We start from the raw sequence: 27,585 nt of genomic DNA, 5'->3' as shown, positions 1-27,585 counted from the left end.
GCATGCGACCTCACGGGTCAACAAAACTGCATTAGTAAGTAAATCATAAATTAACGTTTGTAAACAGTTCAGTCTGAGTGAACACATCAGGAGTGAATTCCTGCCTGTCGCTCGTGTCCTTGACCAGATCCTCCGAGGGCCATAAGGAAATGTAGGGCCTGCGCACAGACACTTTCCCTTTGTTGAACGTGTTGTTTGCTGATGACATGGAAACAAGCGGCACCACGCTGGAAGCCGCGTTCAGACGGACAGACAGCACTTCCTGTGATTGACTGTGTGGACGGTATACGTGCAGAATGAGCTTCATGTTGTTTGTCCATGTACATCAGAAGCCACTTTGAAGACTAAAAGCCACACGAACTCTCTTTTATGTCTGTAAAACAGCCACATGTTTGTCCTTCATTTATTTCTGTCAAATATGCAACCACACACATTTTTTAACAGAAATAGGAACTTCATGATGAATTGTTTACCTACAAGCTATTTACCACTGAAGCAAAATATTACTTTTTTTTAGCTGATTTGACACATTTCTCATCTCAAGTAATGTAATTGCTCTCAAAACACTCTCTTACCTTAACCAAACAGTTCTCTATTGAATTCATAACATATTCAGAATATGCACAAATAACTGCAAAATTATGCAACTGATAACTATGCAAAAAAATATAGCAACATCCAGTTTGCATATTTATGTTTAGAATTTAGGTTGAAAGAGAGTTGAAGTTTGACAGACAAATTTATTCAGTTGTGAAGAATAGTTTCTTTCAAGTGTGAAATATCTTATCTTTCAGTCATCTGGAGAAAGTACTGTATGCTTTTATTTCTTCACGCCTTAATTATTGTAATGCTTTGTACCTAGGTGTTAATTTGTCTTTGTTTTCACATCTTTAGTGGGTACGAAATGCTGCAGCAAGGTTGTTGATTAACACAAGAAAAAAGGATCATACAGTCAAACCAAAAAAAAAATAAATAAAAAATTCAGATACCTTCAAGAGTTCTCACAGTTTATGTGCTATAGTTTAGAAATGGCAATAGAATATGACAATTTTTCGGTATAAAAAAATCAACAATTATATCTGGTGTCTGAATAATGTTTGGTTTGACTATATCCCTGTTCTTGCCTCTTTACACTGGCTACCTGTAGAGTATCATTGTAGGATAAAGTATAGGGTGCTTTTGTATATTTTCAAATACATTTCTGAGTTTGTGAATTGTCATTGTTCACAGAGATCTCTGAGATCCCAATGATAGCTGCTATGTGTTGAAAGTTCTTCAACAGGGAGTTATACAAAAGTCAAAAGTTTTTTTAATGTTTTTTTTTTTTTTTTTTAAGAAGTCTCTTCTGCTCACTAAGCCTGCATTTATTTGATCCAAAATACTTAGCCAGTAATGTTGTAAAATATGTTTACTATTTAAAATAGCTTCTTTCTAATTGAATATACTTTACAATTTAATTTATTCCTATGATCAAATTTTAAATTTCAGCATCATTACTCAAGTCTTTAGTGTCACATGATCCTTTAGAAATCATACTAATATGCTGATTTGCTGTTCAACAAAACTTGTATTATTATTATTATTATTATTATTATTATTACTATTAATATCATTCAGAATTTATCTGAAATAAAAAGCTTTTGTGACATTATAAACTATACCTTTCAAAAGGTTGGAGTCAGGATAATTTGTATTTGTATTTATTTTAAATTAAATTTATTTATTTATTGTTTTTTTTATTGGGTGGATGCAATGATGCTTTAAAGTGATGATAAAGACATTTATAATGTTACAAAAGATTTCTAGATAAATGCTCTTCTGAATATTCTATTCATCAAAGAAACCTGAAAAAATTCTACTCTGCTGTTTTCAACATAATAATAATAATAATAATAATAATAATAATAATAAAAATAATGATGTTAATACTACTACTACTGCTACTACTACTACTACTACTACTACTAATAATAATAATACATGTTTTTTTTTAGCAACAAATCAGAATATTAGAATGATTTCTGAAGGATCATGTGACACTGAAGACTGGAGTAATGATGCAAAAAAAATCAGCATTGAAATCACAGGAATAAATTACATTTTAAAATAGATTCAAATAGAAAACAGTTATTTTAAATAGAAACAAAATTCAAAAATTTTACTGTATTTGCTGTACTTTGAATCTAATAACTGCAGGCTTGGTGAGCAAAAAAGACTTCTTTAAAAAATATATTAAAAATCTTACTGCAGTAGTGGTTTTGATATTTAAAATAAACTTGACTGTCCACCTGAATGTTCTCAATAAATAATAAAAAAGTCTAATAAAAAATAAAATAAATAAATAAATAAATGAAAAGAAAAAAAGAAAAATACATTTAGACATTGGCTATAAATGTGCAAGATTAACAACCATGGGACAATACTTTGGATAACTCTTTACAATACAATACAATACAATACATTACATCACTTACAAAACGTGACATTTTGGACAAAAAGATTAGGAAGAAAATTATTCGAATGATTTGTGTTTTGTGTAATATGATGTTTAGGACACTTACAAAGTGTTCAGAAAGCTGTGTTAACTGGTTTGAGAACTGAGTTTGCAGAAATGTGCCAGATCGATTGAGAAAAACTGTAATTCATAAATGCATTCAAAAATTAGAATGCAAGTAAAGTATAAGGTCACACTTTATATTAGCTGGCCTTAACTATTATGTACTTACATCAAATAATAAGTACAATGTACTTAATGTGGTCATATTGCAAAACACTTTAGCTTCTATTAAGGTGGGATATGGGAAAGGTTAGGGACAGGTTTGGTGGTGTGGGTAGGTTTAAGGGTGGGTTAGGGTGTAAGGGATGGGTCAACAGTGGTAATTACAGAAATTAATTACAAAGGTAATTACATATAGGTTTTGAAAAAAAGATAAGTAAAATGCAAAAACATGTATGTACACAATAAGTACATTGTACCAAATGATTAATTTAAATGTAAGTACATAGTAGTTAAGGCCACCTATGTACCTTGTAAGGCTTTACCTATGTAAAGTGGGACCGATAGATAGATAGATAGATAGATAGATAGATAGGTATATAGATAGATAGATAGATAGATAGATAGATAGATAGATAGATAGATAGATAGATAGATAGATAGATAGATAGATAGATAGATAGATAGATAGATAGATGATCTTTTTTTCTGAACAGTCTCTGAACATATCAATAATGGTGTTCCACCTGAAGAGGGCGCTATCCTCAGACAGTCATACAGTATTCAGGCCGTGAGAACATCTGTGCAGCATCATCCTCTTCCTCATCAATCGTTCACCTGATCATCATTCATCAGTATATCATGCATGTTATCATCCTCCATATGCACCTTGTATGAAAGCTGATTTCTTGTGTGTTTGTTGTGTTTCTCTGTGTGTGTGAGTGAGTGGAGCAGTGCTGTTGTGTGAGCAGTGGGAGGGTCAGTGCTGCTGATGATGTCAGTGCTGAGGGTTCAGCTGGACTGACTGACCGCTGGATCTGATCTGACGGATCACTGCAGGAGCCGCTGACTTTCCAGCGCAAGGTAAAACTCTTTCCCCCTTTTTTCAGCCTACCAGGTTAAGAGGTTTGTTTGTGAAATGGGACTCTGTTTAGTTACAGTAACTCTGTCTCTCGCTCGTTGCTTTCATAATAACTTTCTAGATGCGCTGTAATGCGGTTCTAATAACAATTGAACAACTTTTAAGTGAATGGATTCATAACGAGTCAATCGTATGTTTGTGTGTGATTCAGATGTGTTATATTTACTGTTTAGTACAGTATAGTGATCATCTAGACTGTGACTAATATAAATGTTATGAATCACAACTAAGGAAATGACTAATGATTAGTTATATTTACTTTAACTTAGCCTGACTGAATATTAAACTCATTTTATGTGATTCAGCTCTATTAAAGTTAACACACACAGGCATGCATAAATATATAAGCAGTATATAGGATGTTATATATATATAAAAATATTAATAAGTGTGAATGAAGATATATGTGCTAACTAGTCTGGTCCTCTACTGCCATCAAACTAATGTTGATTTTTCTCTCTCAGGAAGTATTGAGTGTGGAATATTCTGGTCACTCCTCTGAAATATCAGTCACAACTGTTGAGTCCATCAGAAGAGAAACATTGGTAGCAAACCACACGTCCGAACATGAGGAGCATCACATGCTTTGTAGCTGTTCTTCTGTGTCTGGGAACCGCAGCTTCAGGTAAGAAGACTGTTGATATGTTTGAAGTGCTTGACAAAGACAAACATGAAGTAAACGTGCTGACTTTTTGGTTAATATCAAAAAATCTGTACTAGTGCATTCAAAATAAAAGTTTTTGTTTACAAAATATATGTGTGTACTATGTATATTTATTATGTATATAACCACACACACATGTGTATGCAGTGTATTTAAGAAAAAATATGTTTATATATGTAAATATTTTCAAAATAAATAGTGTATGTGTGTGTTTATTTATACATAATAAATATACACAGTATACAGACATATATAAGGAAAAACTTTTATTTTGGATGTGATTAATCATGATTAATCATTTGACAGCACTAATTACATATACTGACACGCTAATACAATAAATTTAAACTTATTTGAAATAATCACATTTCTCTCAGCAAGCAGCTTCACTGTAAAACATGGACAATTGCATATGTTGCCTTAAAGAGCTCTTTCTAGCTGATTTAACGTATAAAAATGGTTTTGTTGGTATAATGCATTTAGGTGATGTTAAATAATACTTTTGACTTAAAGTTCAGTGTGTGCAGAGAGATATCAGAATTAGATGATAAATACTGGTGTTTTTACTTAGGTCTAGGACAAATATGTGTTGAGCCATTGAAGAGTCTTTGGCTATAGTTTTAATATCAAGTTTTTAACTGAAATGCAAGTTATTTATTGTAAAGGCCCAGTGTAAAGGATTGATCTTGATCTTGCTGAAAAGCCTTTGACATGTTAAGATTCAATCTTGTAAGAGTCAATCTGAATTCTCTTATCTAGATGCCGCAGGTGTGTTTTGTTTTGGTCACTGATGGCTTGATATGTGAGAATAAACGCAGGATTCTGTTAGTGAGAAGACATGAAGCTTTAGTTCTCCAGCGTGTTTGAATAATAGCTGACAGCATTGTTCGTACTTCTGGCTTCCAGTGTGTGCCATATATAGTGATCTGCTTTGCTTGTACTTTCACTTTGCGTTTTACTGGAAAAAAAACTGACTCTGCTCAGCAGTTTCTCGTGCTTTTGTCACTCCTGAAAGGGTCAGTCGGTGCGTCCGTCATTGGAGAGTAAGGCAGCGGGATTTTAGTGGTTTTTAGGCAGCGGGACAGAGCTTTTTGATTGCTTGAGTAGTAGTTAACGGGTGTAATCCACAGAAAACCAGTGGATCTGACATCCTCAGGAAGAGGAACACGCAAGGGTCGTTATGTAACTACCTGATATTCCCGCCGTAGCACCAGTATTACTGCAACGCATAGACAGCGTGAGAGAGAGACAGACGTTCCTCAGTGAATAAGCACAATGATGCTAACAGGAAAAAAAATCCCTGTGTTAAATATGGCGTGTAGCGTTTAAATGAGGCACTTCCGCCCACTGAAGGACCGCCGGCTGGTCTGGGTGGCAGTGAGACCCTGTGACGCGACCGCATGGAGACCGATTTCTATCTCGGACTTCCAATTAACAATCTGTTTTTTTCCTCTGACTGTGTTTTTTTTTTGTTCTTCTTGTTTTTTTTTTTTTTTTGAGCTCTGGTTGTCCTATTTCGGTTTAAATTTGCTGGATAAAATGCTTGAATCTGTGTCTGTAGCCTATATGTTGAATGGTGTATATATATATATATATATATATATATATATAACACACTATAAAATCTATAAAAAAGACTCTTCTGCTAACCAAAGCTGCATTTATTTGATCAAAATACAGTAAAATACATATATATACACATATACAAACACACTATAAAATGTATAAAAAAGTCTCTTCTGCTAACCAAAGCTGCATTTATTTAATCAAAATACAGTAAAAGACACGCACACACACATACATATATACACACACACACACACACACACACACACACACACACACACACACACACACACACACACACACACACACACACACACACACACACACACACACACACACATATTTATATATATATATATATATATATATATACACATACACATACATATATACACACACACACACACATATATATATATATATATATATATATATATATATATATATAACAACACTATCACTTTCATAGTGTGTTTAAATATATAACACCGTGTTTACTGTACTTTGATCAAATAAATGCAGCTTTGGTTAGCAGAAGAGACTTTTTTTATACATTTTATAGTGTGTTTATTGCTCTGATCAAAGCAAATTTTTCAGCATCATTCATTACTTCAGTCTTCAGTGTCACATGATCCTTCAGAAATCATTCTAATATGTTGATTTGCTGCTCAAGAAACATTTCTGATTATTATCAAGATTGAAAACAGTTGTGTTGCGTAATAGTTTTGTGGAAACCATGATCCATTTTATTTTTTCAGGATACTTTGATGAATAGAAAGTTCAACAGAACAGTATTCATTTAAAATAGAACCCTTTGTTACATTATAAATGTCTTTAATGTCATTTTTGATCAATTTAAGGCAGGCTTGCGGAATGAAAGTCTGAATTTGTCATTCAGTCTTGTGTGTGCAATTAGCACGTTTTTGTACAAACTGGGACATGGAAGCGTGTAGAAGCCACTGGAAAGCTTCTGCTAGTAGTGTGATTTCCCTTGATGTGAAGTGTGAACAAGAAGATCTTATTAAGACGAGAGAAAATATCAAAGAAACACTCACACAATCCTCAAATTAAGCCTTACACACTTGTGTCTTCAAGTATTCCCTGTGAAACTGGAATGAGCTCTGAACGTCTGCTGCGCTCCTGTTCTCCACATATCCATCCTGTTTTATTCTCTCAGACTTTAAACTCTACAGATTGATCTGTTCTTGACTCCTCACATTTAACGTGCGTAGGTTCAGCACCATTAGCAATAATAAACATAATTTGATAGTAAAGTTTTTCTAAACAGAGCTGTGTCATCCAACAAAGACAGTGTTGTGATTTTCTTTCTTTTTTAATGGCAAATTTTTTGATCTTAATATTTTCAGAAAAATTATATATATATAACCATAACTAAAAAAATAAATTACAGCATAAGAGATATTTGATCAAAATGATTAAAGCCCAAGTAAAAATGAAAACGAAAAATATAAAAAATAAAGGCTTTGTCAGTGGAAAAGGGGAATTGTTTTATTTTGATTAAAGACTATAAAAACAAACAATTATTATTATTAAAATACACTACTATTCAAGCGTTAAAATGTAATTTATTGCTGTAATTAAAGCAGAATTTTCAGCATCATTACTCCAGTCTTCAGTGTCAAATGATCCTAATAGATATTTCATAAAAATTGTTAAAGCTCATGACAAAATTAATAAAAGTAAAAATGGGAATTGTTTCATTTTGATTAAAGACTATAAAAACAAACAATTATTATTAATATTAAAATGCACTACTATTGAAGTGTTAAAATGTTAAAATGTAATTTATTGCATCATTTCATTACTCCAGTATTCAGTGTCACATGATCCTTCAGAATCAAGAAACATTCTTTTGATTCTGATTCTATCTTTTGGTTTAATTTCTAAAAATAAAAAAAAATCTGCAAACATTTGAATGATAGCATGCATTATAAATAATTTCATGTTGATTTTATGTCTCTTTTAACACTGTAAGCGGTAACTCTCCGTCTCTTATCACGGAGGTACGCTTTGAAGTGCTACAAATAAACTCTGGACTAGAACACAGAAGACACTTTGTGGGTGGCTGTCGCTCCCCTCCCAGTGTCTCTGTGTTTGTCTGTGTCTCTGTCTGTCCCGAGTCCCTCAGGACGTGTCCTGTCTCTGGAGCGTCAGGTGGTCTCTCGAGTCGGCCGGCCGTAGCCTGACTCATGAATGGCTCATTAGCGTCAGACAGAGATAAACTACAACTCGCTGAAAACCAGCACTGTCGCACTGCCAGCGGCTGCCGCGCCGTCACTGATAAGAGCTGTGTTATGAGTGCTTATCACAGCCGTCTGACCCACTCACTGATCTAGAATCAGCTGCTAAACTTCACCAGACTGAACGGGCCATGAACCTCTGGCCCTAAAGGCAGCGTTCATTCAGAAGTAAAACACAAAAGTAAAAATTTCCATTAAGAATTTCCATGCAGGTCTGATCCACAAGTGGCCAAAAAGGACAAATGTTGTATATTATGATTCATTGGAAACCTGAAATCCTTACATTCTTCCCATCTGCAGTAGCTCTCAAATCTCATTTGCACTTGTGCTTATTCAAACATGGCACATTGCCAATGTGTAACAACCAGGATACGACATCATTTGTGTCAAACTTGGCACAACACATCTTAACCAAGTTTGAGTATGCATAAGCATATACTGTATGGATGGACCTTTTATTTTGCCTGATCTGTTCCTTTAAATTGGTAGTTCACCCAAAAATCATTTTCTTTCTTCAGATGATCAAAAAAGAAGTGCATTTATTTCTCCGCATCAAGTATTTTTAAAACTGTACTTGAATCAATAATCGTAATAATTTGTCGTGCTCTAAATTTTAAACTTTAACATCTTAACCGTAGTGTTATTCATTATGACCTTTGAAGTTGGAATTGCAAAAATAGTTTCAATAGAAATGACATTAAAGTATATTTTAGTTTGCCAAAAATGTGTATCAGTACTTTCAGCAGTACTTTAACCATATTTCAAGGAGAATAAAAGTATACTACCCGTCAAAAGTTTTTGAACAGTAAGGTTTTTAAATGTTTTTCAAAGATGCTACTCAAGCCTGCATTTATTTGATCCAAAATTTTGAAAAATGTAATTTATTCCTGTGGTTTTACAGCTGAATTTTTAGCATCGTTACTCCAGTCACATGATCCTTTAGAAATCATTCTAATATTCTGATTTGCTGCTCAAAAATTCACTTATTATTGTTATTATGTTGAAAACAGCTGAGTAGAATTGTTTCAGGTGTCTTTGATGAATAGTGAGTTCATAAGAACAGCATTTATCTAAAATATAAATCTTTTGTAACATTATAAATGTCTTTATCATCACTTTTGATCAATTTCAAGCATCGCTGCTAAATAAAAGTATTAAATGATACTGACTCCAAAGTTTTGAATGGTATAGTGTATAATATCTAGTATATATATTTTTTATTTCAGATAAATGCTGATCTTAGAATCTTTTTATTTATCAAAGAATCCTGAAAAACCAAAATGTACTCAAGTGTTTCAAGTACGTGGATCATGTGACATTGAAGACTGGAGTAATCATGCTGAAAATGTAGCTTTGATTACAGGAATAAATTAAATTTTTAAATATATTCAAATAGAAAGCAGTTCTTTTAAATATTAAAATATTTTTTTAACATTTTACTGTTTTTGCTGTACTTTGGATCAAATAAATGCAGGGTTGGTGAGCAAAAGAGACTTTCCTAAAAAAAAAAAAACATTAAAAATCTTAGTGTTCAAGAACGTTTGACTGGTAACGTAATTATGAAATGACAAAGATGTTCTTAAGTCCTACTTAAGTAGGTCAAAAACACTCTGCACTTGCAACTTTAACATTAATTTTGCAAATTTAACATTAACATGCAATCACATGTATGCAAACATTAAATTCAGTTAACACTTAAGAACACTTTTCCTCAATGAGATGCATTTTAACATCTCAGCAGACTGAATATCATCATGCCACGTTTATTAAACTTTTTCTTACAAAAAGACCAAAACAGAGACTCAAACATCAGTTATCGTGCTGTGCATTTTTCACATCCGCTGCTAATTATCTTATCACGTACAGCCAAGATGGCTGGCGGTGATGCTAACGGTGCAGTGACGCGACCAGTAAGCCGGTCCATGAATCTGAGTTAGGTCAGAGTCATTAGCACTTCTGCAGGAGTGCTGGAGGGAGATGTCTGCTCTCCGCTGATGCTTCGGGAAGCATATGTTGTGTGAAGCTACATCAGATTTGAGTGATTAGAAGCCCCTCCTGTGCGCTGAGACCCGGTCGCTTCCATCTGCTTAGAGGAACCGGCTAACAGCCTCCGCTAAATGAGTCTTTCCTCCCCGAGTCGCCATGCTAATTACGGCGGAGAAGATAGATTGGCTCTCTGTGAGGTGCATCAGAAATCTCTCATTATTTGCTTATTTATGTGCGTGTCGTTTGCATGAAGTTAGCATGGAATACAGCCACTGGAAAGCTTGTGGTAAATGTGTTGACGTGCACGTACATCTCAGGACTGTCTAATATCTTCTGAATCAGAGAAAGTGAAAATCGCAAGCAAATGCAGTAAAATCTGCAAGCAAATGCATGTATTTAAATAGCGTTTAGAGAGGGCTGAGGCAGCTTTTATTTTTCAGGAGAGGAAGAAAGCACGTGTCGTGCTGCTATTGTGCCGCAGCCACGCTGAGAGAATATGACTAACTAGAAAAGAAACAGCTATTTTTTTTTTTTGTTTAAAAGTTTTTTGACATAGCCTTGCCTGGGAATTTAAAACAGTTTGAAGGTTTGTTTGAAGTCTGAAGGTCTGTCGTTTGAATACCTGAATGGGCTGAAAAGAGACTTGAAGTCTGAAGGTTATTTAGGCCACTTGGGCAGTTTGAAGACAGATTTTAGGTTTGAGGTGGCAATCTGGAGAAGGAATACTCTAAACCAACAGAAAGCTGCAGCTAGGAGAAGCGGTTTGACGGAAAAAGGCCAGATCATGTTGTCAAAATTCAATATAGTTCTGTATTTATGTCAAACATGTTGAACTTGTTGAGACTTCTTGGGAAGATAGGACATGAAAACGTACATTGAAGTCAAAAGTTTACATACACCTTGCAGAATCTGCAAAATGTTCATTATTTTACCAATTGAAGAGGGATCATACAAAATACATGCTATTTTTTATTAAGTACTGACCTGAATAAGATATTTCACATAAAAGATGGTTACATATAGTCCAGAAGAGAAAATAAGAGTTGAATTTATAAAAATGACAGTGTGCGAAAGTTTACATACACTTGATTCTTAATACTGTGTTGTTACCTTAATGATCCACAGCTGTTGATGAGTCGCTTGTTTGTCCTGAACAGTCAAAGTGCCCGCTGTTCTTTAGAAAAATCCCTCAGGTCCCACAAATTCTTTGGTTTTTCAGCATTTACCCCTTTCTAGCAATGACTGTATGATTTTGAGATCCATCTTTTCACACTGAGGTTAACTGAGGGACTCATATGCAACTATTACAGAAGATTCAAATGCTCACTGATGGTCCAGAAGGAAACATGATGCATTAAGAGCCGGGAGTGAAAACTTTTGAACAGAATGAAGATGTGCACCATTTTCTTATTGTGCCCAAGTATCATATTTTGTGATATTGCCCTTCAGAAGCTACAGAAGATACTTACATGTTTCCCAGAGGACAAATTAAGTCAAATTTAGCATGATCTTTAAATTAAAAAAGTTTTCACCCCCAGCTCTTAATGCATGGTCTTTCCTTCTGAAGCATCAGTTAGTGTTTGAACTTTCTGTAATAGTTGCATATGAGTCTCTCAGTTGTCCTCAGAGTCTAAAAATCATACAGTCGTTGTTGGAAAGGGTTCAAATGCACAAGACTATGTGGGACCTGAAGGACTTTACTGATAAATAGTGGGCAGTTTGACTGTTCAGGACAAACAAGAGACCACAGCTGAGCTGTGGATCATTCAGGTAACAACACAGCATTAACAGGGTTAATTTTACAAATTTAACTATTATTTTCTATTGTGGACTGTACAGCAAGTAAACGTCGCAGTGAAATATCTTATTCAGGTCAGTACTAAATAAAAAACAACAAGCGTTTTGTATGAGCTTTCTTATTTTGGTAAAATAATTAACATTTTGCATGTTCTATAGGTGGCATGTAGTGGCTCAGAAAGACAGATGTTTTTACAGCTTTAAACGAGGCGCATAAATGTGAAGGAATTGTATTGTTTTGGCTTTAGAATTATAGTCCACTCAGGACATTGTATTGAGTACTAAGTTTGCAAGCACATTTCAACGTATTCTACTAACATTAACCCTAACCTAACTATTTTGATCTAAAATGCCGTCCCCCTCTAGTTTGAGGTTAGAAACAGGGCAGCATGTTCGCGATCTGCCCCACAGTCAGTTTGTTGCTCTGTTTATTTCCGACACGATGAGACGGCCGACAGTCGGCTCCCAGAGGCTTAAACAGACCTACACAAAGACAGGCCGTCTCCACAGGTCCCGGCCGCGGCGTCTGGGTGAACTGGCTCCTCGGCAGGCACGCGCCTGACGTGGTGAATCCTTCAACGACGATGATGCATAGATGAATCTGGGGGATTTGTGATGTGGCGGGGCGGCCGCAGGGGTTAGAGGCCAGGGGACAGCGCAGGGCTCTGCGCGCCACTGATAAGAGTTTGTTTGTCTTCCTGTGGATGGTTAGGCCTCAGTCTGCAGCCGAGGAAACGCTGGGACAATAGGTGTGCGGAGCAGCCTGTGACCTCCCTCTCTCCCGCTCTTCCTCTCCCTGTCTCTCCCCCCGTCCCCACCTCACCGTTTCTCTTCCGTCCTCGCCTGCAAAACACTTTCATCAGCCTCCCGCCCGGCCGACAGCGTCCAGCCGTCTGACTGCTTGACCAGCAGGATTACAATTTACTAAGATTGAAAATTAAGGATTAAAAATACAACTAAAACAATAAAAGAATACTTGCATTACTCATACATAATGAACTTGTATAATATAATCATGAAATAAAAAAAAAATAATGACTTAAAAAAAGTATACAAAAACAAAGTACACAAATTAACTAAAAAAAAGTTTTTTTCCTGTTGTTACGAAGTCAACATTTCTCTTTTGTTACTTTCAGTTTAAGCACTAAAATAAATGAAACTTATATATATATATATATATATATATATATATATATATATATATAAATAAATAACACAACAAATGTATTTTATTTCAGCTAGTTGCCAAGGCATATTTTCTCATTTTCATTTAGTTTAAATATTAAAATAAATTAAACTAAATAAACTTAAATTAATAAATGAATGAATGAAAGAATAAATGACAGAAATACAACATCCTTATTGTATTTTAGCTAACTGGCAAGACAACATCTTTCATTTTTGTTTTGATGAAATTTCATTAAATAAAATAAAAAATAAATAAAATAAAAAATAAATAAGCCCTAAACCTTATTTGTGTCATATTTTATTACCATTTTCTAAACTATAGCTAATAAACTGTGATAATGTGAGACATTTTGAAGGTGTCTGAATACATTTTGGTTAGTTTGTGATTATCATATTTTCTTGTCATATTTTATTAGCATTTTCTAAACTATGGCAAATAAACTGTTATAATTTGAAAAATGTTGAAGGTGTTTGAATAAATTTGGGTTCATTTGTGATTATCAAGGTTAATTTGTTCAGACACAGTTTAACTCTGAGTTCTTGTCATATTTTATTACCATTTTCTAAACTAGTGAACAAACTGTGATAATGTGAGAATTGTTGAAGGTGTCTGAATAAATTTAGGTTTGACTGTAGTTCCTGCTCAGCTGCCTGAACGCAGTGATTCAGAATCTATACTGACTTTCTGTTTCTGAATGAGCTTTTAGACTGATTGACAAATGAACAAATCGCCTCATTCACTTGTGGTTAATTTTCACTGCAGATCTGCTTAAAATGTGTAACAACTATGAGATCTGTTTATTGTCTGTGTACATAAACTGAAAACATGACATACATTCTGCTTGAATCTGCTGAGGAAACCAATCAGGAGGGTGAAATACGTGCTTCCTGCAGATCTATTTTGGTACCGGAAATGTCAGTGAAGGTGTTTTCCACAAAATCTGCAGCATGTTTTATGTTTCACTGTAACCTTATCCGAACTCAAGTCGCTATCACTCAAACCGCGGCTTCGTTCACGTCAGTGCAGCTTCTCAGACAATCCTCCCAGTCTCTTATTATGTTTTTGACAGGAAACAGACAGGTTTACTGGTAAAGGAGTTATTCATAAAGAGGTTTCTGGCGCCTTTGACCTGTGACGAGACTCAGAGCCGGAATTGAGCGTTTCCAGGATGCCAGTTCAACACGCTTTCTGAAAAACATCAGCTTTATCTCAGACCCTTTTACAGTGACTCAGTGCTTTCGTACAGTGTCTGCTGTTTTTATGACCTTTAAAAGCAAGAAACAGTTATGTGAGGAAATGCTGACACATGGACTTGCTCAAGATCAGCTTTTAAAATTCCTTGTCAGTCATCATTTTTGTTGCTCTGCGATTTAAAGGTGAAATGTGTCATTTATTTGTCATTATCAGCACCAAATGGAGTAAAGTAGTGTTCTCAAATACCTTTCCTAACCCCTCGAATGTGAGGTCTGTATCGCCAGATGAACTCAATCCCAAAGAAGCACATGATTGGAAATCTGCCATCTTCGCTCAGACTCGCTGTCTGGTTGTTTTTGAGCCAATCACACATGTCATAAATGTCATGTGACCAATCGCTCAGGTGCAGCAGTTTTATGACAACACTGATTGGCTGAGGATACCACAAGAACACACACAAACCCGTTCTTCTGTAATATAATGAAATATCTGTGATTTATGCTGCTTGCTGATGAAAAATGTTTATTCATCAGAATACACTGTTTTACAATACACTCCAAAACATTATTTACTTCTTCTTTTTGTCTTGTTTTCCAGTAAAAATCTATTTAAACTAAATCTGTTAAAGCAAGATAAAGCTTTATTTATTATATATGTGACCCTGGACCACAAAGCCAGTCATAATGGTAATAATAATAATAAAAAAAAAGATACATCAAAGTTGAACAAATTGGTGTATGGTTTGTTAGAATAGGACAATATTTGACCGTGATACAAGTATTTGATAATCTGGAATCTGAAGGTGCAAAAAGAGTCTAAATATTGAGAAAATCACTTTTAAAGTTGTATTAAAGTTGTAAGTTTGAATATATTTACAGTAGGAAATTTACAAAGTACCTTCATGGAACATGATCTTTACTTAATATCCTATTTTTGGCATAAAAGAAACATTGATAATTTTGACCCATTTTATTTTTGGTATTTTGATAAATATATCAAAATTAAATCTTATACTTAATCCAAGAGGAAAAAAGTACCGAAAGGTACAGAAAAATAAACTTATATCAAGCATAAGATTTTCTGACCCTACTGAGAGATTGTTTAGGCAAAAAGTCACTTTATTTATTAATTTACCCCCCCCCCCCCCTTATTATTATTATTTTTTTTTTTTTATTAAATTAGTTTTTGAGAAAATTAAACTTCTTATGTTAATTTGCTTCTCAAGTAAATGTATGGTAACTTGGAATGTTTAGATATTTGTACTGCAACATGACAAAAAATTCTGTGGAAGAACTTTTTTTTGTTGTTTGATTTTTTATTGTTTTTTTGGAAATAGTTAATGGAGAAAACAAATGGTGTGGATATGGCATCAGGGGTTAATAAGTCAGTGCTCATAAAATCATAACCCAGATGGTCCAGGCCCAAATCCATGAAATTGTTTAAACAGGAATGTTGGCTGATCAGTCAAGCAGAGCAATGTATAAAATGCACTCTTTAAGAAGTCATCTTCCAATTAATCTTTTTTTTTTTTTAAACTAAGATCTTCTTTTCTGATGTTCGAGTCCCGCCAGTCAGAGAAGTATTACAATATGGGAATTTCCCAGACATAGGTTATATGAGTAGGGCGATAAATAAATATTGATAATAAACCTTTGAGTAATTTTCAATATTTAGACTTCGTCTAGATGATCAGTTGCATGTTCCTATAAAAAAAAAAACTAAAATAAAAAAATAATATATATATATATATATATATATATATATATATATATATATATATATATATAAAAAACTCAAGAAAACAGAAACAGAAACTCAAGGTTCTGCATTACAACCTGCCAAAATAAAATGTGGTTTAACTTAATATTTTAATATAGTATAATATATTGTATTATATAAAATCTTACTTTTTTAATTCTTATTATTATTAAAGAATATCATACAACCATGATATTTTTAGCCATGTTTTAATCTATACAGCAGACAAGTGTTCTGTTGTGCAGCACCTTATTTAACAGAAAGTGAAAATGCAACGTAATTGTTTTATTTTGATTAGATTTTAGAGATTGATTAAATTGTATAGGTTTTATGAAGTAATGTCAATAAACATTCCTTTCGATGTATTAAAGCTTGTATTGTAACTTAAAAAAACAGAAATGATAAAGCAGAAAAACAGCATTTAGAAAAAAATTAAACAATTTATTGAGCCGTAAATTAAAAAGTGTTTTTTAAATTCATTACATTAACATTCATTCAATGCATTTCCTTCCCTATCAATGCTAAGAAATAACTACTGTCAAAAATATCAATATTATATGATACAGAAAAAAATACAGTGCTATTGTATTTGTCCATAAGGTCCAGCCCCTTGTATCCTGAGGCCAGTAATTTCCCATCCTCACCTGACTTGAGGAAATAAATGATTGTGTGTTCTCAGTGCGATCGTGCTTTTCACTGATGTCTGGACAAGCATCATGACATATACTTTGATTGATTTGAAGCATTTTCCTAAAATTGAAAACGTGAAGCCTTCATTGAAAATCCACGAGTGCGTTAGAGCGCCGCGTGACCTTCTCTTCGCTCATAACGCTAGAAATGAAACTCATCTGATGGTGCCCTGCTGCGTGTGTTTTCCAGTATTAAGCAATTCCTCTGCGAGCCGCTCTGATATTCACCTAGTCGACGAGAGCCTTGACACACTCTTGTGTTTGTGTGAGTGTGTGTCGCCTCAGACGAAGGCCCGAGGGTCAAAATGTAAAATGAAGCCTCTCTCTCTTACACACGAGGGCAGGGAAAATAACAAACGAGCTGCCGGGAAGGCGGAGTGATGGATGGCGGGGCATTATTTGTGTCTTGGCTCAGAGAAATAGGCCCGATTGGATGTCCGCAGCCTTAAACATTTGGTTGCATGGGAAAGAGCCATCGATGAAACGAGATAAAGCTGTGGCTTATAGCTCATTTAACACAGAAGTGCTTAGTGAAAGCTCTGGCATTTCCGGGTCATCTCTGCGGGTCAGCGTTTACGTCCCATGAGTCTGACTGATATATGTAAGGCCGCTGGAGAAATCATTCATCTGCTGCTCATCATCATTATGAACGTCAGCACTGATGGTCTCTCTGACAGCCCATCAGAACAACATAATGAAGACGTACGAAGAAAAATGTGTGTTTTGTTAGCGGTTAGATGTGGATGGATTTCTGTGCTGAAAACTAGTATTTTTGATAAATATTTGGATTTATATGGACAGTTCGTTGAAAAATTTTAAATTCAGTCTTCATTTACTCACCCTCATGTTGTTCCAAACTTATAGTTTCTTTCTTCTGTTGAACACAAAAGAAGATATTTTGATGAATATTAATGATATCAATCAGTTGACTTCCATAGTACACTCTTAAAAATAGGTGCTTCAAAAGGTTCTTCAAGCGATGCCATAGAAGAACCATTTTTGGTTCTACAAAGGACCATTTAGGCAAAGGTAACCTTTTTGTAATCTGAAGAACCTTATTTGGCACGAAGAACCTTTTGTGAAACAGAAAGGTTCTTCAGATGTTAAAGGTTCTTTATGGAACCATTTAGACAAAAAGGTTCTTCAAGCGATACCATAGAAGAACCATTTTTGGTTCCACATAGAACCATTCAGTCAAAGGTTCTTAAAAGAGCCATTTCTTGCTTACCTTTTTGTAATCTGAAGAACCTTATTTGACACAAAGAACCTTTTGTGAAACAGAAAGGTTCTTCAGATGTTAAAGGTTCTTTATGGAACCATTTAGACAAAAAGGTTCTTCTATGACATCGTGAAGCACCTTCATTTTTGAGAGTGTATGGAAAAAAAATACTATTGAAGTCAGTGGCTAACGTCAGCTGTCTGGTTACCAACATTCATCAAAAAAACTTTTTTTTTGTGCTCAACAGAAGAAAGAAAGTCATAAAGGTTTGAAACAACTTTCCCTTTTGGGTGAACTATCCCTTTAAGTGTCCAGTAAGTGTACTATTGACTAACGATACTATGGTCCCATGCAGTATGAAAGGATAGGTCTTGCAGTAAAAAGTGTAGTTTTTAAAAAAGGTCTTTAAAGTTGTGTTTTGGGCCATTATGCTTTGACACAGTATCTGTCAAACAAACTAAAACAGAAAGAGCAAAATGGTTTAATCCTTTGATCAAATCTGTTCAAAACGCGCACTTTGTTCAGGCAATCAGCTCGTGATCTCATGATCATTGAATTAATGCAGTTAACTCGTTTATTGAATGTGCTGTGAGTTTAGCACGTGTTTAGGAACACAATGGCCACCAGTTATGCTTTATTTTCGTAGCAGTTGATTACAGTATTTCACTAGATTTGAAGTGAAATCCATTTTTGTAAGCCTGTTTTCACTGAAGCTGGAGTTTTGCTTCAAAATAAAAGCTCAACTGCAGTTTCCGTCAAAATAAAAGCTTGGAAAGTGCAGTATGAATTGCTGACAGCTAGCGTTTTTTTTAAATGGATAATGTTAATGCAGTCCAAATTCAAAATATCTCTTTCAAGTGTAGCAATGAGGAAAGAAGTATTGTAATTTTCCAACTGTACCCTGATGAAAAAAAAAAACAGCTAAAACCAGCCTAGGCTGGTTGGCTGGTTTTAGCTGGTCATAGCTGGTCAGCAGACTGGTTTTAAAGGGGTTTTAGCCACTTTCCCAGCAACCATCAGCAAAAACTAGCCTGACCAGCCTGGGAGACCAGCTAAAACCAGCTACTTCCAGCTAAGACCAGCCAACCACCCTAGGCTGGTTTTAGCTGTTTTTTTCAGCAGGGTAGTGTAAAATATTATGAAACTACGAAACATTCATTTTCATTTATTTTGCAGTGCAATTGTTTTACAATATATGGCTATTGCTTTCATTTTTGTTATTATTGTTATTCTGTTCCAATTTGCTGGGCTTCCTAAAACACCAGTTTGAATCTAATTTAGACTAAGACAGTATATCACAAAAAAAAGGGTTGAGTCCCCTTTAAAGTTGAGGCCTTTTTCTGACTTAAGTTTTCTTAGTTTAGAACATGGGATGGATTCATTTTAAACTCTCAAAATACATTAGATAGAATAATTTAACTTTAAAATGTATACGTTTATTTATTTATTTATTTTTTACAATTCTTCATTTGTCTTTTTTTTTTTTTTTTAAATATCACAATAAATATTGTATCCTCGACTTCATATTGCGATATTATCGCATTGTGGGATTTTGATATTGATTTTACATCCCTTCTATTGACAGTGTTTGAGTCAATAATCAGACTAATGCTTAGACAGATGTAAATGTTTCAAATCCAGTATTGACTATCTGTTGAATGTTGTTGGATTGGGAGATTGTTTAATGTTTTTTCCTGTTTTTTTTTTTTTCTGCAAAAAACAAGTGGCAGTGCCACCAAATACCCTTATATCCAAATTAGTGTTCGGGGTTATCACATTACAAGTAATACGAGTTATGCAATCAGATTACTCTTTTTAAGTAACTAGTAAGGTAACTCTTTACTTCTTTAGGGGTCCTATTATGCTTTTTCAATTTTTAGAATTTTAGCCAGTGTGTGGTGTGTATGTTTGGGCATAAAAAAATCTACAAAGTTACAAGTCCAATCCAAAGGGAGATATTTAGTTTAAAAAAAATCTCTTTTCAAGAACTACAACGGACGGCTCCTTTGGACTACAGCGTTTGTTTTCCGGATGCTATGATGTCACAACACGGTCCATTAGAATATTATTCAAATAAATCTGAATCGTTGGCAGGTGGGGAGGGACGAGGTGGGGGATCAGCCTAACTTTGGCAAATCAGCCATATGCAGTTATCAGATGAATGTACTTTGTTTTATATGTTTAGATATTTTTTACTGGAAATCAAGACAGAGATGCTCATTAAGAATAAGCATTGTATTTACAGCGTGTCTCCATTCAAACTGTGCCTACATCCTTGATAAGCCCCAACTTACTATGACAAAGCCTGGACTGCCGTCACCATCAGCTTGACGTCTAAACATGGCATTTCCTGTTGTCCTTATAGTTGTTGTAGCTTCCTGTATTTCCTCCCACTCTGTCTGTCCTTTGTGAAGGAGCAGAAAGTATCTGCAGTGTTTTGTTTACCTGGATCACTAAAGAAACAGATATACACTAAGGCTCAAAAGGCTTGGGTCAGTAAGATTTGTTCATGTTTTTGAGAGAAGTCTGCAATTATTTGATGAAAAACACAGTAAGGATTATTGCAATTTAAAATAACTGTTTTCTATTTGACTATATTGTAAACTGACTTATTTCTGTGATCAAAGCTGAATTTTCAGCATCATTACTTCAGTCTTCAGTGTCACGTGATTCTTGAGAAATCATTCTAATATACTGATTTTCTGCTCAAGAAAACATTTCTGAATAATCTTAATGTTGAAAACAGTTGTGCTGCTTTTTGTTGAAACCAGGATTTTTTGATGAATAGAACGTACAGCATCTTTTTGTAATAGAATCTTTTGCAATGTCTTTACTGTCACTTTTGATCAATTTATTGCATCCTTGATGAATAAAAGTATTAATTTCTTTATTTATATATTTTTAAATTAATTAATCTTAAAGACCCCAATTTTTTTTAATAGTATTGAGCATATATATAAATAAACAACAGCCATTCCCATCGTATTGTTTGGAGGAGAACATTGAGTTATATAGAATATGTCCAAAAATACAGGAAATAAAATGTGACCCAGGACCACAAAACCAGTCTTAAGTCACTGGGGTATATTTGTAGCAATAGCCAAAAATACATTGTATGGATCAAAATTATTGATTTTTCTTTTATGCCAAAAATCATTAGGGAATTCAGTAAAGATCATGTTCCAAAAATATTTTTTGTAAAAAAAACCTACTATAAATAAATCAAAATGTCATTTATGATTAGTAATATGCATTGTTAAGAACTTAATTTGGACAACTTTAAAGGTGATTTTCTCAGTATTTTGATTTTTTTGCACCCTCAGATTCCAGATTTTCAAATAGATGTATCTCGGCCAAATATTGTCCTATCCTAACAAACCATATACCAATAGAAAGCTTATTTATTGAACTTTCATATGATGTATACATCTCAGTTTTGTAAAATTTAACCTTATGACTGGTTTTGTGGTCCAGGCTCACAAATGATTAGAGAATTCAGAATGACTGCTTCATTTAAAAGCTCCATTGTCGTCATATTTAGACTTCTTTGATGATTTACATGATGATTTAGAAGCCATCAAAGCAGTTATGTGATTTCCTTTTAATCTAAATCTACTTAAAACAATTTTTACTCAATATTTTAAGCATCAGAGAACAACAAGAAGTGGAATCATAATCAAAACCATTAGATTCCCTACAGTACGTTTGTCATCCTTCTGTCAAATGAAGTAATCATGAGGCAATAGCAGTGTTTCAGCATCCTACTGTATCTCAGCTCATGACATTAGTGTTGATCTGAAATCAGAAGACAGCTTTGGTTATTTTTGTGCTACTAGTAATATGTGTTGTCTTCTGAAATCAGCCTGATTCGGCCTGATTCAGTTCTGCTGCTCGGGAAGTGACACCTGACCCGTGTCTTCCAGAGGAAGGACGTGCATTATTCTGGAGATGATTAATGAGCTGCTGGCAGGATATTATTATTCTCCAGGGCCCAGATGAAGAACATAAATGATTTCAATAACTCTCTGCCTTTTATTCTCTGTAGAATCCAGTGCGATCTGTGAGCTGAAGGATGTTCCCGGATACAGCAATGATTGGATCACCCTGCAGGAAATACATCTGGGATGCTGGACAAACTTCACCAGTTGGGACGGGAAAGAAGTCCACATCCTCAAGCTGCTGTCCTCACCTGTAAGTCAGCATGAATAGTGTCGAACAGCTTCATCACTGTGTGCCTCATAAGGCTCTTTAATTTTAAATTGACTCCATTTATTCCATTTGAATGGTTAAATTAAATTTTAGTCATTAAAATCATGCCAAAATAATGGGCTGCTGCTCCCCGCCCCCTTTTCCAGAACAGGGCTATGCCTTTACAGCACATACCTGAGATACTCTGCTAAAGAAGTATCTTACTCTATCGTCTATCATACTGAAATATTGTCACACAGCATGTGGGAACTAAACTAAAGTTTTCTTTCATGTCATATTGCGCTTAAACTCTCAAATACACACAAGTTTAACACCACATTAAACAGTCGGTTATTTCTGTAGAGGTAAACAATTGGGGGAAAAAAAATCACATGTTTATGTTAGATCTGGGAACTTTTGCCAGCGTGTTTCTGCTTCTACTCAAAATGACATAAATGATTCTGGGGACACCTGAGACTTTTGTTACATCTTTTAAAAAGGGGCACAACTGATCTCGATTGATATATATACAATTTAGAGTAATAATTAGATTTTTAAAAATGACATTCGTGACCCTGGAGCACAAAACCTGTCATAAGAGTATTTTTTTTTTTTTTAGGTTTATACATTATACAAGTTAAATATATACACTTTCCATTGACGTATGGTTTGTTAGCATAGGGCAATATTTGGCCAAGATACAACTATTTGAAAATCTAGAATCTGAGGGTGCAAAAACAAATAAATAAAAAATATTGAGAAAATTGCATTTAAAGTTGTCCAAATGTTCTTAGAAATGCATATTACTAATCAAAAATTAAGGTTTGATATATTTACGGTAGAAAATTTACAAAATATACTCATGAAACATGATATCTCAATGATTTTTGACCCATGCAATGTATTTTTGGCTATTCCAACAAATATTTATGGACCAGGTTCACATTTATACAATTTAACAGCAATTTATTAGAAGTTTAACAAAAATACATTTTATAGGGGCTTATGAATTTTCCAAATTCCCTTTTTTTTTTTTTTAATTCTGTGTTTTCAGTCATATTTTGTTCTGAATTCTATTTTCATGGTTTAATTACTTAAACTTTAACAATTTAATAGTTTTTGCAGTAAAACTGTGTTGTATGCTTTAATTTTTCTTGATTTATGATTTAATACAAATTTGAATCAAATTAAGGTATAAAACAATAACAAATTAAATTAACCTTTAAAATATAACTAAATAAAGCATTTTCTTGTATTTTTTGGCAAACAAAGTGCTAAACAACAGAATAGAACTTTTAAAAATAAGATATAAGTTTAATATAAGATTAAGTAAAATTGTGACTTTTTATTATTATTATTACTTTGAGATAATACAAAAATAGCGATACAATCTTTAGTACAATAATACTATATGTTTTGTCACAATTTTCCACGTCAAGCCTTGTTCTTCTTATTTCTTGGTGTTGTTGGTGATCTAGAAGCTTTGTTGAAACACCAATAGACTGTAATGTCATCGTTTAATCATAATTTCCAGCACAATGAGTAACAGATGAGTTGCACTCAGGGTTTTCGCATATTACAGTCGATCCATCTCATTTGAGCAGAAACATCAGCGTTCAAACACATCAGTCAGTTGGGGGTCAGTGCAGTTTCTCCACGTGTGGTTAAGAAAGACCAACACAGACCATTAGTGGTGATGCAACTCTCACCCGTCCCGGCCAAAGCAGAGCGGGTTTGTGCGTCAGCACCAGGTTTTTTGTGCTTGTTTACTCTTTAAATGCACTTGTGTTGATTAAATGATTAATTATCCACATCTGACAGCTTGAGAATAACTGACTTCACAGCGTGAGGATGCTGAGAGTGATTTTAGAATGATTACGCACTAAAGACTTACTGGATGTTTCTTCATCTGTGCTGAATGAGTGAATGAATCACAGGCCGTGAGAGCTGTGGAAATGCCCTGTCCTTTCACTTCAGCAGGGAATTCAACATGTTGAGTTTTCACATGGTTTGCAGTAGAAAGACGAACATCTTTTCTATTAAATATAGGCTCATCTGGGTGCATTTTCATTTCTCTTAAGGAATTTTGTTTAAAAGCAGGTCAAGAGCACACAGAAAGCGTGCTGCTTTTGTGTTTCTGGTGATGAAAGCAGGACGTTTTCTGAAAGAAACTGCTTTGTTCGAACATGTTGCATTACAGACCAACTGATAATGGATCTGCAAACCAGCAAAAGCTAAAATTGACTGAAACAGGTTTATGAGATAAAGTAAGCCAAACCTTGTGAAAAAGAAGTGCATGTCTGCATCAAATTCTTAATGTGTATTTTTTTCAAACACTGCTTTTATACAGTAGTTTTTATGCAGTCAAAAGTTTGGATCTCTGAAAGACCATGTGACACTAGATATGTTTCCATTACAAATTTGCGCAAAACCGTTGCTTTCTGAAAGTTGCTAAAAAAAGCTGTTGCGAAATTATGGCATTGTTATGCGACTAAAGCATAACTTCTTCCTGTTGCGATAAGTAATGGCGATGGATGTTGGTAGGTTTATGTATGTCGAAGCCAACGCAGTAGCCATTAATTTTAATCGTAGGAGACATAGTCATCTATCTTTACAGAAGCGAAGGTATAAACACAGAATATTGACTAGTGGCCGCGATCAGCTCCGCAGACTTAAGCTTTAAATAAGCTTTAATGGCAAGGACAGCCCCTTATTCAAGCAAAGTGTAGTCAATGTTTGTGTAAGCCGCCACTTATGAGGTGTTTTTTTGAGGTTATAGTACATTAAAGAACAATCATGTGACTTATGTATGCAAGGTGACCTGTAAATGTGAAAAAGCCTTTTCCATTGCAGTTTGTAAAACACTCCTTTTTTGATTTGCCTGAAAAACCACCTCATGCGAGCGTAAAAAAATAGGGAGTTTTTGCGAAATTTACATTGAAATTGACATCCATATAGGCGTATTTAATTTGCAATTTCAATGGAAACGCAGCTACTGAAGACTAGAATTGATGCTGGAAAATCAGTTTTGACCACAGCAATAATTTACCTTTTACAATATATTAACAGAGAAGAGACTACTTTCAAAAAATCTGTATGTAAAAAGTAATGTATGTTGGTATGGAAACCATCTCCACTCAGAAATTTAAACAAAAAGTAACAAAAAAGTTAAAGTATGAAATAAACATGAAATTTGAAGTAGAAAAACTGAAATAGCTTTTATTCTGAAACACTACAATATTCTTTCTTTTATTTACAACTTACAGTGAAATCAATCAATAAGTAAATAAATTAATAAAAGTACTTTGTAAAAAAAAGTGCCCTTTGTAATAAGGTCAAATTCAAGTCTAAAAAGTATATTTTAGTTTATCATAAATGCTTATTAGTACATTCAGCAGTGTGTTAAAAAAGTCATAGACAATAGAAGTAATTGTGAAATTACATATAAAGATGAACTTAAGTCCTACTTAATTGAGTCAAAAACACTGTAAAGTTCAGCTAATTGCATTTTGTAAGTACGCTAAAATACTTTTTTTATTAAATTGCAATTAAGTGTCAGAAAACATCACATTCAGTTCACACTTAAGTATATTCTATTAAAGTTCATTGTTTCTGTAACAAATACTCTTGTATGCTTAACACTGATAAAAAAAATATTTTGTGGTGAAGTAAATAATAAGTAATTTCTACATTAAATAATTTAGTTCGGGCAAGAATAAAGAAAAGAGTAAATCGAATATTAGTACTCACTACAAACTTGTTGTATTTAAAATGTATTTAAAAATGAAAACTTGAAAACTTTAACATATAGACTTAATTTTCTACTCAAAATGACCCATTCATATTCAAAAACTATTTAAGTTTACAAACAGTGGCTGAGTGAATTGTACTTGAGGACTGCAGGGTAAACTTAAAATAATTAGGTAGAAATTACTCAAACTCTAAATGTACTTATTTCCTTTGCTAATTTTACTTAACTTAGTTCAGTAGATTTGACTTAATTCTGGTTTTTTACTTAAAGGCAGATGCATTTCATCAAAACAGACAATGTTTAATATCCAAACTGTGTCACTGACACCAGAGTCATTTAGTCCACCTTTAAGTATTTTCAAAACAATATGAGTTTCTTAGTAAATTGTGATAGAATTGTCATTTTTGAATAACCTATCCCTTTAAAGCACACACACAAACAGAAACAGGGGGGCGGAGTAAAGCGGGCTGTGCTGGAGTAGGCGGAGCTTCTGGCTTCATTGATGTCACTGTCTGGCAGCGCTCCAGTCACCCTGGCCGAGAGCCGAGTCTGGGATACTGGAGCCGACCCGGGTCGAGAGGAGAGACGAAGAATAACGGGAAGCTGTTATGCATCAGCAAAGCCCTGAAAAAAGTGCTCTTGAGAAAAAAAATGAGCAAAAGGAAAACAATTGTATCTTGAAAGTACAGGAACAAAAATAGCAGGGGCGAGTGATCAGGCACCGCGGTGGACATTGTTTGACCCAAACGGAGTGAGGTGGACAGCGATGGATTATGGGAGGTCTGCGTTTCTGTAAACACCATTGAGGATTGCAGCAAATTATTAACATGACTGGATTGTTTCCTTCAGCACGCAGTTTCCATATTAAATATAGAAGGCGCGTCAGCAGACGAAAACACGAGGCGCGAAAATCAGAATAAAGCCATTTGCTATGAAATTGCACCTCACAACACAGATTCACATTCATGAATTATACGAGATTCACACAGAGGAACAATTAACGATTATTCTTTAGAGATAACTGAAAATATAAATATACATTACACCGTTCAAAAGTTTGAATGGTGCAATGCATTTTTAATTAAGGTCGTTAATTAAAAAAAAAAAGAAATTTATTATGTAACAAAAGCATTCTATTTCAAATAAATGCTGTTCTTTTGAACTTTCAATTCATCAAAGAAGCTTGAAAAATACAAAAAACAACAACAACAAAAAAAAACAGGACAACTGTTTTCAACATAGATAATCAAAAAATGTTGAAAAGTCGTAATGCTGAAAATTCAGCTTTGATCACAACAATAAATTAGATTTGACCATTTATTCACATAGAAAACAGCTATTTTAAATTGTAATAATATTTCATAATATAACTGTTTTACTGGATTTTTGATCAAATAAATGCAGCCTTGGTGAGCAGAATAAACTTTATACATTTATATATAATGAAAACATTTACTGAGAAAACTAACAATATTATAAGTATCTGCTTCTATAAATGTGACAATGTTTTACATAATAATTTTAGATGTTTAAAATCTCAAAAGAATCAAAGCTATGGCTCTGTAGAATAACATATCTCAATAGAATAACAATTTATCATATAAGGAAATGATATTATTAAACTTTTACCCTTAAATATTTTATTCTTCCTCTGAACTTTTTTTCACAGACCACCTAGCATTTTC

The 27,585-nt window shown here is 34.1% G+C and overlaps 1 protein-coding gene across 4 annotated transcripts in view; it reads left to right on the top strand.

Annotated features, from left to right (window-relative positions):
• Positions 1 to 3,468: 3,468 nt before the first annotated feature.
• Positions 3,469 to 27,585, top strand: part of eng (endoglin) — an 80,819-nt gene continuing 56,702 nt past the window's right edge. For 3 of the 4 annotated variants that reach the window (XR_012355587.1, XR_012355586.1, XM_073839967.1), the window contains exons 1-3: positions 3,470 to 3,580; positions 4,103 to 4,263; positions 22,007 to 22,152. Coding sequence is in view for 2 of the 4 variants with exons in the window: in XM_073839967.1 (XP_073696068.1) it covers positions 4,206 to 4,263; positions 22,007 to 22,152 (204 nt within the window). In the remaining 2 variants the exon portion in view is untranslated. Of the gene's footprint in view, positions 3,581 to 4,102; positions 4,264 to 22,006; positions 22,153 to 27,585 lie in introns of all 4 variants that reach the window. The other variant, XM_073839968.1, reaches the window with a different exon arrangement.

The sequence above is a fragment of the Garra rufa genome, chromosome 5 (genome assembly GCF_049309525.1).
Source record: "Garra rufa chromosome 5, GarRuf1.0, whole genome shotgun sequence".
Taxonomy (NCBI): domain Eukaryota; kingdom Metazoa; phylum Chordata; class Actinopteri; order Cypriniformes; family Cyprinidae; genus Garra; species Garra rufa.
This window is presented reverse-complemented; position numbering and strand designations above follow the sequence as displayed.